Source organism: Leptodactylus fuscus, chromosome 7 (assembly GCF_031893055.1).
Source record: "Leptodactylus fuscus isolate aLepFus1 chromosome 7, aLepFus1.hap2, whole genome shotgun sequence".
NCBI lineage: Eukaryota > Metazoa > Chordata > Amphibia > Anura > Leptodactylidae > Leptodactylus > Leptodactylus fuscus.
Genome location: NC_134271.1, coordinates 104,951,246 through 104,971,717, shown reverse-complemented (window position 1 = coordinate 104,971,717; position 20,472 = coordinate 104,951,246). Strand labels below are relative to the sequence as shown.

Genomic DNA, 20,472 nt, shown 5'->3' with positions numbered 1-20,472 from the left:
ATTTGCATACCGACGAAAAACAGACGAAGAAGACATCTAAAGGTAGGAGAAGAATAGCCTTTCTTAAGGCTATTCCGATGTGTAAACGCGAAAAAAAAGTTTTTAATGGTAGAATCCCTTTATAGTAGTAGCTGAAGGATACATGTTCAGATTTGTTGATGCAGTTTTTAAAGCTAATATCAGGCATATGTCATAAAGGGTAAAAACTGCATAATATCAGGCATATGTCATAAAGGAAAAAAACTGCATAAAAAGATCCACAAACAAGTGTCCTTAGCGTAAAAAAGGGTTTACTGACATTATTATATCCAGCTTATAAGGTTTTTGATAGCAGGGAGGAGTGCTGCTCCTTGTACATTATATAGACACTTTTCTTGGGAAAGCAGCATAATCCCTTTACGGCTAAGGTCACACATAGCAAAATGCTCAGAAAAAAAACACGGGAGAAACATATCTGCCCGTATTATACCTATACAGTAATTGCGCAGGTATAAATGACAAGCTGTGTTCCAGCAGATTTTTTTCTGCAATGTGTGGTTGTGATTAGCCAGAATCGCATTCACTTTGCAGGTACTGTAAAACACAGCTTTTTCGCAACATGGGGCTTCAGCCTAACTTGAATGTGTCTCAGCTGCAGAAGAGCCATGTGACAGGGTCCAGTGCTTTCCCAAGCATTGCAGCCCCTTCAATCTGCTGATCCACAGGGATGCCAGGAGTTACACCCCCTCCAATCTGATATTGATAATCTATCCTTTTTGCATAGGTGCTAGCTCCATTCCACCATATGCCTGCACTGTACATGGATGTTTTGTGCCATAAAAGGGGAGTAGAAGCTACTAGATAGACCTGAAGGGGGAGCAGTAGCTACTAGATAGACCTGGAGGGGGAGCAGCAGCTACTAGATAGACCTGGAGGAAGAACAGCAGCTACTAAATAGACTTGGAGGGGGTGCAGCAGCTACTAGATAGACCTGGAGGGGGAGCAGCAGCTACTAGATACACCTGGAGGGGATACAGCAGCTACTAGATAGACCTGGAGGGGGAGCAGCAGCTACTAGATAGACCTGGAGGAAGAACAGCAGCTACTAAATAGACTTGGAGGGGGTGCAGCAGCTACTAGATAGACCTGGAGGGGGAGCAGCAGCTACTAGATACACCTGGAGGGGATACAGCAGCTACTAGATAGACCTGGAGGGGGGGAGCAGCAGCTACTAGATAGACCTGGAGGGGGAACAGCAGCTACTAGATACACCTGGAGGGGAAACAGCAGCAACTAAATACACCTGGACGGGGAGCAGCAGCTATAGATGCACCTGGAGGGGGGACAGCAGCTACTAGATACACCTGGAGGAGGAGCAGCAGCTACTAGATACACCTGGAGGAGGATCAGCAGATACTAGATATACCTGGAGGGGAGCATCAGCTACTAGATACATCTGGAGAGGGGGCAGCAGCTACTAGATAGACCTGGAGGGGGAGCAGCAGCTACTAGATAGACCTGGAGGAAGAACAGCAGCTACTAAATAGACTTGGAGGGGGTGCAGCAGCTACTAGATAGACCTGGAGGGGGAGCAGCAGCTACTAGATACACCTGGAGGGGATACAGCAGCTACTAGATAGACCTGGAGGGGGGGAGCAGCAGCTACTAGATAGACCTGGAGGGGGAACAGCAGCTACTAGATACACCTGGAGGGGAAACAGCAGCAACTAAATACACCTGGACGGGGAGCAGCAGCTATAGATGCACCTGGAGGGGGGACAGCAGCTACTAGATACACCTGGAGGAGGAGCAGCAGCTACTAGATACACCTGGAGGAGGATCAGCAGATACTAGATATACCTGGAGGGGAGCATCAGCTACTAGATACATCTGGAGAGGGGGCAGCAGCTACTAGATACACCAGGAGGGGGAGCAGCAGCTACTAGATACACCTGGAGGTGGAGAAGAAGCTACTAGATACACCTGGAGGAGGAGCAGCAGCTACTAGATACACCTGGAGGGGAGGAGCAGCTATAGATACACCTGGAGGTGGAGAAGAAGCTACTAGATACACCTGGAGGGGGAGCAACAGCTATAGACACACCTGGAGGGGGAGAAGAAGCTACTAGATACACCTGGCTTTGTATTAACATGTTACCTTACTTCTCTCAATGGCGGCTGCCGGGGGAGCCGTGGCATTGCTCCATACACATTAGATAATTGTCAGGTCCTGTTGATCAGTAGGATCTGCTGACATTTATCTATGCCTGTGATCTGTGTAATGTATCCATGCATAAAATGCTACTGCTATCGGGAAGGGAAACCACCAGATTTTTTTGTCCAGAATTCGTATAGACACATCTCAGCTGCTGAAGAACCTCCTTTTGAAGAGTAAAAGGTTAATGATTTACACAAGAATGAGAAGAAAAATGAACTCTTTAAAAAAGCAGAGTAGACAATAGAGCTTTGGCTGGAGGCAATAAAATCGTAAGAGGAGTACTCTTGACCTAGCAGAGATGCTAGCTAATCCTAACAACTTGCCAATTTCTTATGTCCTATAACCAATAACAATGTATTACTGTTGTGTAACTTTGAATTAAGAGCGTACTTTACAATGAATTTTTGTGTTGTAGGAATTGCATGATCAGTATGAAGGTTTGCAGGGTGATCTCGCTCAGGTGTCTCAGCTTGCAGAAAATGTAAAGAAGACCTCATCTTCAAAGGGAGTCAAATGGATTGAGGAAGCAATAGACATGCATCACAGCAAAATGAGAGGATTCTTCGAACGAATAGATCATCTGAAACAAGTTATAGAGCAGCCCCCTACCATAATTGAGAAACGCAAGGGAAAGAAAACCAAGAAAGGGTCCAAGAAGAAGTTAGAAACTCAACGGTCAATAGAGGAAGCCTCATTGCAAACTACAATGAAAGCTGAAGAAGACTCCTTAGTAATGGCTACAGTGTCATCTTTAATGCAGCCTACTGATGAAACTACAGTCCAGCCTGTGGTAGATATTTCAGTGCAGGAAACAGCAGAACCATTAGTGCAGCATACAGCGGATGTAGTATTACAGTCTGCAGGGGAATCCTCAGTACAACCTGTATTGAAAGCCAATGGACCTTCTACAGTAGGTTCTCCAGAAAAACTTCATCCAGAGTCTTCAGTGCAAACTAGAGTGGAGGTTTTGGTTGATTCTACAGTGAAAACTTTAATGCAAACTACAAAGAAATCTGCTGTAGATCAATCATTGGAATTGGAATTGTCTATGCAGCGTATGGTAAAACCATCAGTACAGTCTAAAGAAGAACAGTCGATGGGGACTAAAATGGAACAGTCAACACAGCCTACAGTAAAGTCATCAGTGCAGGCTACAGTAGACCTGCCCTTACAGCCTACAGTAGAGCCAACAGTGCAGCACATAGTAGAACTACCAGTGCAACCTACAGTAGAACCAACGGTGCAGGCTACAATAGAACCATCTACACTGCCTACAGTAGAGCCAACAGTGCAGCCCACAGAAGAAATATTGGTACCACCAACCCTAGAACCATCTATGCAGCCTACAGTAGTACAAACAGTGCAGACTACAATACAAGCATCAATACAGTCTACAGTAGAACCATCAGTGCATCCTACTGTAGATTTATCAGTGAAGCCTACAGAACTATCAGTGCAGCCTAAAGTAGAACCATTGGTGCAGCGTACAGTAGAATCATCCACCCAGCCTAAAGTACAACCAACAGTGCAGCTTATAGTAGAGTTACCAGTGGAGCCTACAGTAAAAACAACTGTGCAGCCTACAGAAGAAATATGGGTACAGCCTACAGTAGAACCAATAGTACATCCTACAGTAGAACCAAAAGTACAGCCTACAGTAGAAATATCAATGCAGTCTGTGGTAGTACCATCACTGCAGCCTACAGTAGAACCATTGGTGCAGCCTACAGTAGAATCATCCACTCAGCCTACAGTACAACCAACAATGCAGCCTGTAGTAGAGTTACCAGTGGAGCCTACAGTAAAAACAACTGTGCAGCCTACAGAAGAAATATTGGTACAGCCTACAGTAGAACCAATAGTACATCCTACAGTAGAACCAATAGTACATCCTACAGTAGAACCAATAGTACAGCCTACAGTAGAACCAACAGTACAGCCTATAGTAGAACCAATAGTACAGCCTACAGTAGAAATATCAATGCAGTCTACGGTAGTACCATCAGTGCAGCCTATAGTAGATCTATCAGTACAACCTAAGGTAGAGCTGCCAGTGCAGCCTACAGTCAAACCATCAGAACCAGCAGTGCACCCTATAAAGGAATTATCAGCTCAACCTGTGCACCCTCCAAATGGAGATTTATTGCAGTCCGTATTAGAACCATCGATGCAAACAACAGCAGAATCTGTAGTGGAAGCTTCAGAGCAATTCGTTGTAGTGTCTCCATTGCATATTGAGCTGGACCCTTCACTCCAGCCTGAATTTTTAATAAAAAAGCAAAGCTCGGTGGAAATACATTCTACGGTAAAGCCAACAGAAACGACTTTTGTGAAACATACAGAATCCTCCACACAGTCAGAAGAAGACAATGTGGTGCAGGATACAGAACAACTTTCATCAGTACTATCTACAGCGGAACTTTTATTACAATCCGGAGAATCTTCAGCTCAGACTTCATTGAAAACTTTAAAACCACCTGTAGAAGAACTAGAGGATGCAGCTACACATGTAGTAAAAGACTCAGTACAGTTTGCCATAGATTCAGTACATGACTCTTCAGTACAGCCTGCACTGGAAGCTGTAGGACCATCTACAGTGGAAACTCATCATAAACCCCTTCAGCCTGCAGAGGAACCCAAAGACCAGTCTGCACTCAGATCTATTGACACAGTGAATCCAAAGGAACAGAAATCTTCTAAAGGCAGGAAGAAGAAGAAAAAGGTAACAGGTTTTTCATATTGATTCTTATTTTAAGTGGAGAGCACTATTTTCCTCTACTGCCATTCATGCCAGTTTGGTCTCATAGGGAACCTCTGTCATCACTTTAGTCTCTCTTGTTGCCAGTGGACTGTGTACAGTATATTGAAGGCTTTTATATTGGGATATCAAGAGCAACTAACTCGATTTGCCGCCCCCCTCCCCCCATCTCATGGTTAAACCTGTTCTAAAATTGTAGGATTTCTCGTGTGACCCATATAGTTATTGCTATTCATCATTTTGGATATTCTTCTTCTCATCTTTTCTTTGTTTTCCTTTTTTTCTACATAGATACATACCAGTACAGCAGGGAAACCATCAGTGGAAACCCAAGAGGTGAAAGAACCCATAACGTCAATGCAAAAGAGAGACATGAAGAGTGCAGAGGTAAGGATTAATATGATGTGTTCAGTAAACATGTTACTTGAAGCTATAGGGCCTTTGATATCCCCACTTACTATAGGACGGTTATAATAATGTTTTCTCCAGGTGTGACTTCACAATAGGTTCGCGTATGATTTAAGTTACTCTAACTCTTTTAGTATATGGGATATTTTTCATTATCACAGTGATTTTATACCACCTTAATATGTTTCTTGTACTCACTAGTGTATACCAGGTGACAAGTGTGGGCCCCATATAGCAACGTTGCAGACTTATTTTCCATGCTCTAACATAACCTTTTATACAATTGCATTCTACACATTGCCCATCAGGGGGCAGCAACTCTACAGCCTAGGATTGCACTTATTTTCTGTTAACCTTTCATACGTATTATATAATACAAGCTGTCTCTGCTTCTGAAATAACATCAGTAATAAGTGGTGTGCACAATGTGGGGGCATCTTCTTGTTACACAGACATCTCTTGATAAAATGTACTGAACAAAATGCCTTGGTGAGTAAATATAGCAGGAGGGAATGGGTGCTACTCTGCCTGTGTTGGTAACCTTTGCTCCCTAAATGAGAGTGTTCTTGAGGATGATTATGGGTTGATCTGTTAAAAGGCAAAGAAAAAATAGAATGGCGAATTTGCTTAAAGCGTCTGTTTAATCCATAAAAATTCTGCCAATACCATGACAAGAACGGCGGCTGATCAACACTATCAGGCCCTGTGTGATAAATTAATTGAATTCTGACGCACAAATAATGAAAGAAATAGTAGCAGGATATTGATTTCTATGCATTATACGCTTTACACAGTGTTGTGCAAAAGTTTTAGGCAGGGGGACGACGACCCTGCTGCAAAGTAAGAGTGCTTTCAAAAATAGAAGTGTTAATAGTTTATTTTTGTGAATAAACACGGCGCATACGATCCCTGCTCCTATTGAAATCAATGGGAGCGTGAACACCCCGCAAAAGCTCACGCGGCGTCTATGTGCCACATCACGCGGCACGTTACACCGTGTGAACCCGGCCTAAGGGAGAGGAAAATTTGAGAAAGTTATTGGAAGATGGCTTAAAGGAGTTATCCACTGCCAAAAATGATCTGCCGATACATCCAGAGCAATGCTATATACTCATTGGTTATATGATACAGTTATGGTAGAAGACACGGGTTCAGTATGGCCTGCAGAGTCCTATCTCACCCCTTATACCACAATTTCATAATCCACTTTTTCCTCCAGGATTATCCTAAAAGGATTTTGTCTGGTGAAAACACTCCAAATTTAGGTTTCTCTCTATTTCATACAACGCCTTATCTACATCTGAAGTCTTTAGAACCCATCAAATATATCACTTATTACATGCCTTAGTGCCCACTATGACAATCATTCAGGCAACCACATTTGACAGACCCTGTCCTTACAGAGCTTCAGGCAATTGATCGCTCTCCTTTCTCTATAGCAAATTGAGTGCCCCCCCCCTTTCATTCTCACACCATTAAGTTGGACTTCGTGAATGGTTGGGAGACCAACTAGAGAACCAAAGTGGCATTAGATCAGTGACTGGATTGTTGTGTTCACATTAGTAAATGCACGGAAAACTAATTGAAAACACTGCACAGAACATTTATAATTCTGGCTAAATTACATTGAATATATCCTATAGTTTCCCCACCATGCTACAGGGACTGCCAGACTAGTGGAGATAATCTCCATATTTGCTGGACTTGTCCGATTGTTAAGAGATTTTGATTATTACAGATTACAGGTCCCTATAGAAGGCCCCCTTACATTAAGGGCTCCTGTTACAGTCCCACATAATGTAAAGGCCCCTGTTACAGGCCCCCATACAGTAAGAGCCCATATTACAGTCCCCCTTTTAGTAAGTACCCCTGTTATGGTACTACTCCAACAGGCAATGGACAATTTTCACTTCTCTGTTCCTGTCCAATGCCATCCCTACTTAGACCTCCAGGGGGTGCCACATATTACATCCCAGATATTACACTTAGAGGATGAGTCATCAACAGAAAGGGACTGGAATATCCCTTTAAAGGGGTTATGCACATTTTAAAATTTGTAGTCTATCATTAAGATAGGCCATCAGTTTTAGATTGGTGGGGCCTGACTCTTAGGACCCCTGCAGATCAGTTGTTTTCTTGAGCACTTATATGCCGGGTGCTGCTTATTCACCAAATTCTTGATAATTGGGTTGTGGGTACCATAGCTGTATCCCTTTCGCATTTATGGGACACTTCTGCAGTACCTGTAACCGCTGCCTTTACGAATACGCCATAAGAGTGGGGTAGGGGGCCCCTGTTAAAAATTGTGCCAGGGCTCATGAGATTTTCGTTATGCCTTCAGAAGCTTCTCTGGAACTCTAATGGGCTAGTTTTACATTGGCCCAGTTAAATCCATCTCATGTATTCTGAATTCTTTCAAAGCAGCCATCTTCATTGTTACAGTTGTTGTATACTTCATTATCAAAGGGAAGAAAGTTACTTTGTACATAGTCAAAAGTTTCCTCATTAATGTTCTATATTATCCTGTGAATTTATGACAGAGCGTAGACGGTGAAAGTATTCACAAGAAGCATTATGTAAATGTGAAAGACAGCTCGGAAGAAGCTGCTGAGGCGAAAGCATTAGAGGAAGCAGAAGCAAAACGGTAAGAGGCCAGTGGTCAACTGCAGACACTTCTTCAGGACTGTAATTCCTACAGGAGCCAAGTACAGGTCACACCGCTGAGTAATCTGTGTGTTAAAAGTATTAAACGCTCGGCATGGAAGATCTGCATAAAGAGTTCTTGTGAAAGTTTCCTGGGTGAATCACAGAACCATTATCAGAATAATGAAACTGTCTCATTTGTGACATTGTACAACTGAAGATAACCACCGACAGCGGAGACAATTTTCCCTCCTGAAAGATTGAGATTTTTTTTTTTCCGGATGATTGGGGCTAAAAGAGAAAGTGGCTCGCTTGTATTACATTGGCTTGCTTTTAACTCTTTCAGCTTATAATAGGGATAGGCAAAATTTTCAGTGAAGAATTATCGGAGTTATAGTTACAATGATCAATACAATGATACTGTATACACACGTGTATAAATAAGGCAACAAATGAGAACACATTGAGAACGTATTTCTGTAATTCCAATGTACTTCAATTGAGAATAATTGTAATTCAGTTCCCCCTTCTCCACTAATGACAGGGACCGCCATGGCCCTTTCTCAGCATTGCTTTGTGTCCTAGTGTCTGAACCCAGTGGGGGGGATTTTATTAAAGGTCCTTTGCCAGAAAGAAACAAAATCACATTTTATACACAAGCAGTGGTTTTGGAAAAAAAACCTTTTTACGCAGCTTAAAAAGCAGTTACCTGCAGAAATGCATGGACCCCATAGACTATAATGGGGTCGGTCAGGTTTCTTCCTGAGAAATACGGAGACCTGGTAGATTAGGGACGGAAACCCCCGAACGGAATCCAGGAGCAGGTGTGAATCTAGCCTTAAGCTGAGGCCTCACGTTGCAGAAACGCAGCTTTTTTTCTTGCAGATTTTGGGGGTTTTGATCCAAAGCCAAGAGTGGCTACAAACGGAATGAGAAATATATAAGAAGTTCTTATACTTCTACCTTCTTCTCAATCCACACCTGACTTTGGCTCAAAAAAAAAACAAAAAAAGCTAGGTTTCCGTAATGTGGGGTCTTAGCCTTACTTATTTTATGCCATTCACAAATTAACCATTACTTGCACCAGAAAACTGACATGAACACAACATGACCCACAGAAGATGCTCCAAAATGATTAAGAAATTAGTTTGGCTGACTATTAAGACTGGCGTACTTTATACCAGTTTACATAAATTGATGAACCAGCAATGTAATTAAAGGGGTACGTTTCCTTGGCAGAACTGAAGTGTATGTGGCCCTTGAGCAACAGAGCCGGCCCCTTGCCTCCTTCACCCTGTGTATGTGTATAGCATTTACATACCCAAAATGTCATTGAGTCCCGCACCCAGTGTGTCCTGTAGTCCAAGGTTACCTAGTGATGACATCATCCATGATGATCAATATCATCAATAAGACATTTTCCTAGTGTTTTATCTATCATGTCTCTTTTTTCTCTCTATTAAACCCCTGGTAATTTGCGCACTATTACAGCCAAGCAGAGACCTTGATAAATGACTTGACAGTCAGCGACAATGACTCCTTTCACGGCTCAGGTCTGATAACTACAGAGGAGGAAAGACTAAGAGGAACTGAAACACTCCAGGATGATGGGGAGAAGCTTGTCATTTCAAATGAGGCTCAGGTAAGAATTTTGCTTGTGCCCCCTCTAATCTGCCGCTGCGTATGCCAATGTCAGTGCCAGGCTATAATTAGAGGCAGTTATATGTTTGAGGTTGACCTTTACTTTCTATTTGGTTTCTTTCAGGTTTCTTCTAATATTGTGCTGAAAAATATTCAGGCTCCTTAAACACTTTACTTATCATAAATGTCAAGGATGTTGAGATTTTGCCACATATGCAGACACTTACAGTATATATGGGATTTAATGATGAAAATGAATGATTGGCTTTATGTTCTTAATATTTATTGGTTCATTACATTTAATTTTTTGCATGTTACAGCTTTGTATTTGTATAAACCAATGCGGTCTAACCCAGAAACATGAATGTCCAACATTGATGGTTTTGTATGGGCTATAGATAAAATGGCGGCATACTGGATGATCATGTTGAAAGGGTATTGACTTGTGTACTATGTCCCATCACAGTACAAGCATCTGAGGCTCCAGAACAGGTCCTAGAGGTACAGGTGCTAGATTTATAGCTATAAGGAGAACAGAGGTAAATCCCAAATTCCTCTACAGTCTACAAAGATATTGTATACATACTTGCCAACTATTTCTACCAGGTAGTTTCTGAGGAGTAAGTTATTATTTATCATGTAAAGTGCCCTGCCTGTTTATAAAGACCCCAGTCTAAGGTATCTGAATGATAAGTAGTGCACATGACCTCCATCAGTACCTCCCAAAATACAGACTTCAGACCAGCCCAAACTAATAAACATCCCAGACCAGACTCACCAGATACGTACCTCCATGAGGTCCGAAGCCAGTGGGCACTACAGCCCCTTCACTGAATACCAAGCACGTGTCATAGCGGCTGTACTTTGTTTTGTCCTATTCACATGGAAGGAACTGACAAATGAACCTGATGTAACTGGTCTCATAAGTTGAAGTGAAGACCACCTGCCAATTTAAGCAGCTAATCTGTGGGGGTCCTGGCGATCAAATTCCCATGATTAGGTATTTAGGACCTATCTTAAGTATCACACAAGGGTCAGGTTTGAGTATGAAGGTCTTGTGTTGAGGTTCTCAATGCTGCTTTTGATGTGCTACAAACCGCCTGATGGCTAGCGTGATAATCTGGGGAGCCATTGCATATGACATAAGGAGCCATTGCATAGTCTGTCACCTCTACTAATAAAATGAGGGACACTTAACAGCTCAGCGATATGTGCAGGACATCCTGCAGTGACATGTATTGCCTCTTATGACAGGGCTTCCAAATAGCATGTTTTAGCAGGATAGTGCTTACTCATATACAGCAAGGGTTTCCCAAAAATATCTCCACTAGATTGCAAAACTTATTGCAATTGAGCATTTATGGGAGCAGATGGGACACAAGCTTTGGCCGTCTATGAGTGTGCAGGATCTACGGGCCCTGCTGCAACATCTGTGCAGGATACCAGAACTCCTATGCCTCCTTTCCCAATTGTATTTCGTTTTATCCAGGTTAGAGGCGGCCATACAGGTTACTAGAACCTCCATTCAGTTGTACAGTGTTTCCCAATAAACTGATCCTTTCACTCTAATATTGTAATAACTTGTACCTATCATCTTACATTCACACATAAAAAGTTTTATATGATTCAGACTGCTTCTTCATGCGTTATTTTTTTCAGTCAATGAGTGTACTTGTAGGCATTTTCTATAGGTTCTCATATTGTGATTCTGTTCCTTTTTATTTCATGTGCATTAATATTACTTCTTTAATTGTTATTGCTATTTGTAGATTTCTATATTAATCTGTTCTTATATCTTCAACAGGATATTGAATGGATCAGAAATCAGCAAACCTCAGACTGGGATGTGCCAGCACCACAGCTTGGTAGTGTCCAAACAGAGTCTGAAACAATATCAAAAGAACTTCATCCTTGTGTGGCTGCTTACCAGCAGGAGGCAGTAGAGGTTTGCTCACAAATTTCACAGATTTTGGGAGGGAAACTGTTGCAAGAAGAATGTCTGGAAAGGCTTGCCGGCTTATTTAAGGTGATTCACGCTATATATGTATATTGCATAATACAAGTTAATATAAGTTATATTGATACAAAAATGTATAGTGTAAAGCTATATTCACATGACCGTGATTAATAGCCATATGTCCGATTTTTTTAACAGATGTCACACAGTAGCATTAAATTTAATGCTTGTAAATGAGGATTATAGACAGGACTGTTGTAACGGACTGTTAAAATATAGCTTGTGTTCTATTTTTGTCCATTTTCACGGATCCCTCCATGCACGCAAATGTGCACCCTCGGGTGAAAGACGTCTGTGAAAAATGGAAGTTTTTCACTGCCATTTTGCACATCTGTTGTCTGAATGTAGCCTAAAGCCTCTCATTCAAAATATAAATCCTGAATATGGAGATATCAAGTCACAGCTGGGGACACAACAGTGAAAAATAATCATATTTTCTATTGTGTAATAGGTGCATAAGTAACAAAAATACATGTATTTTTCTCAAAGGGATTGTCTAGGAATTGGATAAAACTTACCCAGCCCTAGCGCTCTGTTGTCTGCTCCCAGTGTCTTCTTTAGCCTCATACCTGGGCATTGATTCCGATAGTCCTCAGCCTTACGTGCTGAGACCAGTCAGCGGCGTCAACAATCACTGGAGAGGGAATGGTCACTCACATACTTCATCGGTTCCTTGCCAGCGATCACTGAAGCATCAGTGTCTCCTTTAAAAAGGACCTTTCACCACTTCCAACAAGTTCAGTGTTTTATATTAATAGTTGTTTTTCCACCGATTCTAGTACAGTTGGAATTTTTTCTCTAACCCTCTCCATCCCTGAGCAATCAATGCTGTTAGTTTTGGTGCCTGATATACTATTTAGGTTCCGTACTGTCAGGAAGACGGTGTCAGGCAGGAACAGACAAGATTCTGAGCTCTGACACTGGTTGCCTCTGATTGAATCTCTGAATCACACCCCCTGTCTGACACAACCTTTTTGATATTACAGAGTTTAAAGGGGTTCTCCCATCTCAACCTTTCAGCCAAACTGCATCCAGTGTCTGCTTCTCACTCCCTTTATTTCTCTCCCCCCTTCCTCTCTCCTGCTGAACAGGACAAAACGCTTCTGCAGGTCAGATAATCTGCAGATTCTTGTACAGAAGGACTCTGTGTTATCTATGTTTTTACTTAGAGAGATAAACGACTCTGCTTTATCAGCAAAGTGCAATTAGCTGAACTGATTGTCCTTTCGACACTGAGTATGTTACTACGCCTTTCCTATGTCCCAGGTCCGTGGTTATAGCAACACAGTGTAAACAATGGGGGAATAGGGTCACATTGCAGGCAAAGAAAGCAGAATTTCTAAAGCAATATATTTAGAAAAAGTCTTCCATTTTCATATGCTGCCAGTATAGATAGGATCCTTGAGATGGGATAACCTCTTTAAGTAGCACATCAGGCACCAAAACTACCTGCTTGTTGCTTGGCAACAATGAAAACTAGAGAGAAAATTCCAACTCCAGGAATAAGTAGAGTGGCGCCTATTCACGGATGCTAAAAACTTGAATTGGTGGAGGTGGTGAAAGGTCCTCTTTACTCTATGGCCCCACATAGTCAAAAAGTGCTGCGGGAAAAACATGGCAGAAACGCATTGCGATTTTTCCTGCAGCACTTTTCACAGAAAATTTTTCTGCTTCAATTATACCTACACGGAAAATAATGACATGCTTCAATTAGAACCTACATGTTTGCTGCGGATATTATGGATGGGATTTTCCAGAATTCCCATCCACTTTGCAGGTACTGTAAAACACCACATTTGTCCTGTGGAGTTAACGCTAAGTGGGGGCCTAAACTAAGACTCCACATTGCGGAGAAGCAGCTTTTTTTCTTTTTTTTAAATGTACAATCTACATTTTTGCTTATCAGTATGTCTTTAGAGTATGGGAGGAAAGCCACACAAACACGGGGAGAACTTACAAACTCCTTGCAGGTGTTGTCCTTAGCAGGATTCAAACCCAAGACTCAGGCGCCGCAGTGCTAACCACTGAGCCACTGTGTTGCCCTGGCAAAGCAGCTTTTTTTTTTTTTTTTGCAGATTTTGCTGTCGTTTTTTGAGCCAAAGCCAAGAGTGGCCACAAGAGGAATGGGAAATATATAGGAAATACTTACACTTCTCCATTCTGCTCAGTGCACTCCTGGCTTTGGTTCAGCAAAATTTGCAACAAAAAAAGCTTCTTCTAAAGGAATTTCCAAGGTTAGAATAGCATGGCTATCGATTTTAAGCAGGTGAAGACCCTTATCCAGATGTCTTCATTCTAGAAATATTTAGGGTTAAGCTAATAATTAGCATCAGAGATGTACCATATAAGAAGGCAGCTCACATATTCTACAAGAAGCCTAAGTGATACTAACTGCATAGACCATAACCTGATAAGCCTTTTTGAGGTGTGCACCCACATTACTCTGAAACAAGATTATCTAGGGAATTTAACTCTCCAAGAAGACAACTAATATATAAAGTGTATCATGGAACCTAAAATGTATCACTATATGAGATATGGATAAAGATGTGGTCTTCTAAAGATGTTTCTCCATATACTGTCCTGAGCACAACCTGTTCTGCAGATACCTATAAGGGTTCGTTCACACGGGCACAGAGGGGGCGGATTATGGCACGGATCCACGTCATAATCCGCACCCTCACAATGGTGGTCTATGGAGACCGCTAGCGTTCTATTTTCCGTTAGTGGAATGTTGCCGCTAGCGGAATAAAGAGGCGAGCTGCCCTTTCTTCAGGCAGATTCCACGGCCCATTCATTTGAGCTTACTCCGGAGGGAAAAGCTGCGACAGTCTTGGAAGGCAAATTTTGGCCTGAGAGTGACGCGGCTCCCCACTTCACTCTCGGTGCCTAAATCTGCCCTTCCGCTCCCCATGTGAACGGAGCCTTAGGCAATTTCATGTACTGTAGTTTTTTTTTACTTTTATATATTGTTCTAAAAATCTCAGGCTCTTAATATGACCCATCGTACATATAACATACTTCCTTTTGTTTCTAACACAAAAGCTGCCGAAAATCCGACAGAGTAAGTAGCGTTAGTAAAGGTGTCCTCACTTTGCTTAATATTCCATACAGCATATCTTCTCTTTCAAGTACTACTTGTTCCAATAATTTTCCATATAATATCTCATCATTTCTAAGCTGATTCATCTGGAAATAAGAGTGGTACAAAAATGACTATGAGGAAATCTCTGTAATGTGAATGGTTACCTTCTTTTTGAATTCTTCACTTTCGATAGTCTGTTGTCTGCGGTGTCCTTAAAATGTAGCTCTATGTAAGTTCTCGAAATTATGTAACTAATTGATACAATTTTTTTCTGTGGAGACTTCCTATAGTTTGGCTATTTCACATCATACATTTCATCACCAAGTGTTTTTTTTAACATTTATATCCAAAGTGTTTGCAATTTTTTCCCTATGTGATTGATGTTCTTTTATATTTCAGCTTGGCTATGTTAAGGAAGATATAAAAATGCAGTCTGAAAAAAGCCCACAGGAGTCCAACATAGAAAATCTGAAGAAGAACATTGCAAAGTTTTCCAAAGAGCCAGTCAATTTAGATTTGATTGAATTAGACCAAGAGATTGGAGATATAGAGGTAAAGTTTGGTTATACTGCTAACACCAGCCAAACAAATCCAATTTAAGTCTGCCATACCTGACAATTTCAGCAGGATTGTCTGGCGATCTAATGTGTATGGGAGACCTACTGATAAGTTTCCCAACATTTGTCATCAGAGGATGAAAGCCTGTTAGTGATCGACCAATAGACTTTAAATATTAGTAATTAACAGGCCTTATTTTGATGCATATGATTTTTAACATCATATGCATCAGATTCCTGTGGGGTCTCCTTTGCCCTGTAAAGTGGGTGTCAGGCTGTGCACATCTAGACACCAGTTCCTAAAACCTTGGTTTGGAAAATCTCTGAACTTGGCCATTTATTCTTTGAGGCTGAGGCCCCATAGGACGATATGCAGCGCTAAAGCACTGCGGGAAAAACCATGCCGGGAACGCATCGCAGTTCTTCCCATAGTGATTTGAACAGAAAGTTCACAGAGTTTTCCTCTGTGGTCTTTCTCTTACCATTATATTTATGAGGAAGCCGCCGGCGTTTCCGTAGATATAATTGACATGCTGCGATTTCCAAAACTGGCTTTGGAAATCGCAGTGTATCCGCTCTGCGGTTTTAAATGCAAAGTGGGTATGGGATTTGCATGAATTCCATCCACTTTGCAGTTACTGTAAAATGCAGCTATTTTTCCCACGGCATGTCCACCATGGGCAAATTGCGGCATTTCCGGCCTGTGGGGTCCCAACGTTAGATGCTGTGGTCAATAGTTACAGCTGCATTTAAATGGCTCCAGGGGAGGGGGCTTCCTCTATTAGGCAATCAGCATGATTGCAGAGTGTTGATGTCTTTACATGAAAGTCAGTGGCCCAATGAAGGACAGAATCTGAAGAGGAATCCAAAGCGAAAGACTGTCTTAAATTGCTCTCCATAATCCATTGTGTTAACTGGGCCTAATAAATTGTACTAGATAAGTGGCGTAATCTATTATGTAAGTGCTCAAAAGAACCTGAGATAGATTTTTAACTATTGAGGCCTGCCAGAGGCAATCCTCAATATTTATATAATAGTTTCCCCATAGTCTGGAATACAGTTATATTTCTATGTCTATGGGATAACTGGTTTAATGTTTGTAGGTTCAAGCACCCTAGGGGATTTTAAAAAACAGTAAAAAAAAACTAAAAAAAAAGGTTTGAAAAATATATTTAAAAAATCAAATTACCCCCTTTTCCCTAGTTCTTTTTCTATTAAAGTTATAGTGGTTACCAAAACCCACTCACTGTTTTTTGTTTTGTTTTTTCCATTTCACCTCCCAAATAAAATTGAATAAAGTGTGATCAAAGCGCCAGGTATTCCACAAGATAATAGAAGTAAATACTACATCTTGTGTCACCAAAAACTCTACATAGATAACAACATAAAAAAGTTAGGGGTGACCACTAAGATAATGTTTCCCATTTTTCAGAATGTTGGATTTTTGTAAGGGTATTGAAATTACATAAATTTGGTATGATGCCATAAAGTCAACCCAAAAACAATAAGAAATGTCATTTTTATTGCACAATGAACACTGTGCCATTTTCTTATGATTTTTTGTTTTTACAAATGAGTTACACCCCATTCTGGATTTTTTTTCTAGCTTCCCAGTAGATCGTATGGAATATTAAATGGTACTGTGACAAAGTACAATTAGTCCCGCACCAAATAGACACTCATACAGCTCTGTGAATGGAAAAAATTAAATTTATGCCTTTTGAAAATCGAAAAAAACTAAACAGAAGACATTAAACATGTCAATATTCTTGTTCCTCTTTCCCACCTCCAGTTTGGGCTAGTTCCATTTTACTTTGTGCCTCAAGACATAGAAAATCTATAACCTCCTTCAAAAATTATTTAAAGAAGAATTGTAATCTTTCCATTTTATTTACTTTTTAGGAACTTTGTAATAACACCAGAAAACTACAAGATTCACGGATTCAATTAAATGATGAGGAGACTTTACCATCAGATCATAAAGATCCTCTGGAGAAACTGATAGCACTCAAAACTGAAAAGCAAAAGCTGCGTCAAGAATTTATGAACTTCCAGAATACTCTAAGTGCAGCCAGGCTATCGTACCAAATGTTGACCAAGGAGAAGGAAAATCTCAAAATGTAAGAAGAAGAATCCTAGTTGACTGAATTGTATATGTTGTATATGTGTGTTCTTCAATAGGCCTTTGCCGACAGAGGGTAGTGGTCGATAGAGTTAAAATTAATTCCATCTGAAATATAAATAAATCAATATGAAATATGCAGGCAATGTTAGAATTTTTTTATCTTCAAAAAATTAGAAAAAAAACATTAGATTGTTCACATAATGGAATGTGAAACTGATTTTGAGTTGAATTCCGTCTCAAATTCAGCTCCAAGTTCTGGCTGGAATTCACTTCACTTTAATGGGAGGCAGTGCCAAACTCTTCTTTTATTAGCATGAAGAACATTTCCTTCTAGGTTCCTCCTCAGACTCATCTTCTTGTTGGGGATCCCAACAGGGGGACATTTAGTGATTTGATTAATTTAAAGGGACTACAGAGACTCCAAAGCAATATATGTTATACTATGTGAGATAACCCTACACCTGTTAGGGAATAGCCAGATGATAATTCCCCAGAAGCTGCTGGTGAACCCTGGAGGGAGGGGCACAAGAGACAGTGAGCCCTAAACTGAAGCCCCCCGCTTTCCCTTCCTATTGCCAGGCCCTATCCTAGGTGATAGGCGACAACCACGAGGACAATCCCTCCCTGAATACGTGAAACACAAAACGCAGACAAGACGTACAACAACAAAGGGAGGTCAGGTAGCCAGGGTTCGGTAACAAGAGAGCGATGCAGTGCCAAATCGGAGTCAAGAGAATAGTCAGTAGGAAAGCCAGAGGTCAAGGATTAGCATACAAGTAAATAACAGCAAGCGATACCAGAAAGCAAGGGCAATAACCGGCACCAGTGTGACTGTGAGCCAAGACTAAATAGGGGAGGAAGAACCCGCCCTGAACCTGATAGGAAGGAAAGCTGTCAATCACAGGCAAGACAAAATCAAACACTAAATGAACAGAGGAAACCTTGGCAGAAGACGGGTGTGGTGCAAATCCAATTAAGGACTAGAGCCGTGTTCACACAGTGCAACTAAAAACTTTAAGCAGATTATCAAACTGCACACGCCTCCTGCTCCGCAGCATGCGAGCAGAGGGTGGCGCAGAGGTCCGAACAGGCAGAGATGTTACAGTGCCCTCCCTTTTATGAGGGGCCACCGGACCCTCACCAGACAAACCAGTTCTAGAGGGATTCTGAGTTTTCCCTGCCTTGTATTTTGGTTCTGCTTGAACCACAGACGCTTGAGAACCAGGCAAACATTTTTTATTCACCTGGCGCTTCTGATACCACCAGGTTTTAATACCAGAGGGGCGTTCCCAACTTTTAGTAGCTGAGACCTTCTCCTCACTGACATAATCAACAGACTGTAAAGCAATACAGTGGGATGAGCACTGATCTCCCCACTTTACCAACTCCTTTTTACCCCAATCAAAAATAGGGTTATGGAGCTTCAGCCAGGGGAACCCCAAAATAACATCAGCAGAGAGATTCTCCATAACAAAAAGGCTTATGACCTCTGAATGTGAAGAACCCACTTGCAAAGAGATCAAGGGGGTTTTAAAACTGACTTTACCCCTGGCCAGTGGAGTAGAATCCGCTCCAGCAACAGACATAGGTGTGTCAAGTGGCAAAAGCTCAATGCCCAAAGATTCAACAACTGAATATTTAATAAAATTTGCTGCAGACCCAGAGTCAACTAGGGCCTTGCCAGAAACAGATCTGTCCCCAGAGGACAGAGACACAGATAACATCATCTTATTGTTATTTCCACCAAATACCTGGTTGCCTGAGTGGTTCTTCCGATTACCACTCAGGCACTGAAGTCTTTGCACAGGTGACAAGGGTCTGATAGTGCAGTCTCGGATGACATGACCAGAGGAACCACAGTACAGGCACAGGTTATTCCTGAGACGATGTTCTCGTCGTGTTCTGGCGTCCACAGCTCCCAGTTGCATGGGTTCCTCACCAGAAGTGACGGGAGGAAAGGTAAGTTTATCAGAGGAGAGAGAGGAAGAGACAGAAAACTTGGAGGCAACAGGCCCTACTCTCTCTTTTAAATTTTCTCGGATCTTGCGGTCAATACGGACCGCCAAAGTCATGGCCTTCTCAAGAGTCGGGGGATCTGGGTGACCAACCCAGAGCTCCTTAACACGATCACACAAGCCTTGCTTAAAGTGAGCCTTTAGAGCTGACTCACACCAACCTGCGGTTACACTGTACTTACGGAACTCAGAGCAATACTCCTCTGCAGAGCGTTTGCCCTCCCGCATGGTGAGGAGTTGAGTTTCCGCAAGCGCAATGTGGTCTGGTTCAGCATAAATAGAGCCCAGGGACTTAAAATTTTTTTCCAGATCAACCCACTCCTCAGCCTCAGCAGGGAGTTTAAGGGCCCAAGCTTGTGGGTCCCCCTGTAGCAGAGATATAACCACTCCCACCATTTGGGCCTGAGTAGCATGTGGATTCACACGGAAGTACAGGCGACAAGACTCCCTGAAAGTTTCAAATTTTGTACGGTCCCCTGAGAAACGGTCTGGGAGTAGCATCTTGACCTTATAAGGTGCAAAAACAGCTGGGGATGGTGCAGCAGCCTCAGTTAGGGTCTGAACCTGTTTAGCAAGTTCAGCTACCAGGCCTGTCAATCCCTCCAACTTGGCTGCAAAGCACTGGATAGGATCCATGCTTATCTGTAGGGAAGCAATGGTTGTAGGTTTTAGGCCGGTTATTCTGTTAGGGAATAGCCAGATGATAATTCCCCAGAAGCTGCTGGTGAACCCTGGAGGGAGGGGCACAAGAGACAGTGAGCCCTAAACTGAAGCCCCCCGCTTTCCCTTCCTATTGCCAGACCCTATCCTAGGTGATAGGCGACAACCACGAGGACAATCCCTCCCTGAATACGTGAAACACAAAACGCAGACAAGACGTACAACAACAAAGGGAGGTCAGGTAGCCAGGGTTCGGTAACAAGAGAGCGATGCAGTGCCAAATCGGAGTCAAGAGAATAGTCAGTAGGAAAGCCAGAGGTCAAGGATTAGCATACAAGTAAATAACAGCAAGCGATACCAGAAAGC

General features: G+C 42.0%; 1 protein-coding gene across 2 annotated transcripts in view; it reads left to right on the top strand.

The window, feature by feature from the left end:
- The window catches only part of SYNE2 (spectrin repeat containing nuclear envelope protein 2), a 232,528-nt gene that overhangs the window by 96,239 nt on the left and 115,817 nt on the right, over nt 1–20,472 (top strand). For both annotated transcript variants that reach the window (XM_075282716.1, XM_075282715.1), the window contains exons 41-47: nt 2,613–4,919; nt 5,247–5,342; nt 7,904–8,007; nt 9,498–9,648; nt 11,452–11,673; nt 15,149–15,301; nt 17,209–17,426. In XM_075282716.1, the coding sequence (XP_075138817.1) occupies nt 2,613–4,919; nt 5,247–5,342; nt 7,904–8,007; nt 9,498–9,648; nt 11,452–11,673; nt 15,149–15,301; nt 17,209–17,426 (3,251 nt within the window). The remainder of the gene's footprint in view (nt 1–2,612; nt 4,920–5,246; nt 5,343–7,903; nt 8,008–9,497; nt 9,649–11,451; nt 11,674–15,148; nt 15,302–17,208; nt 17,427–20,472) is intronic.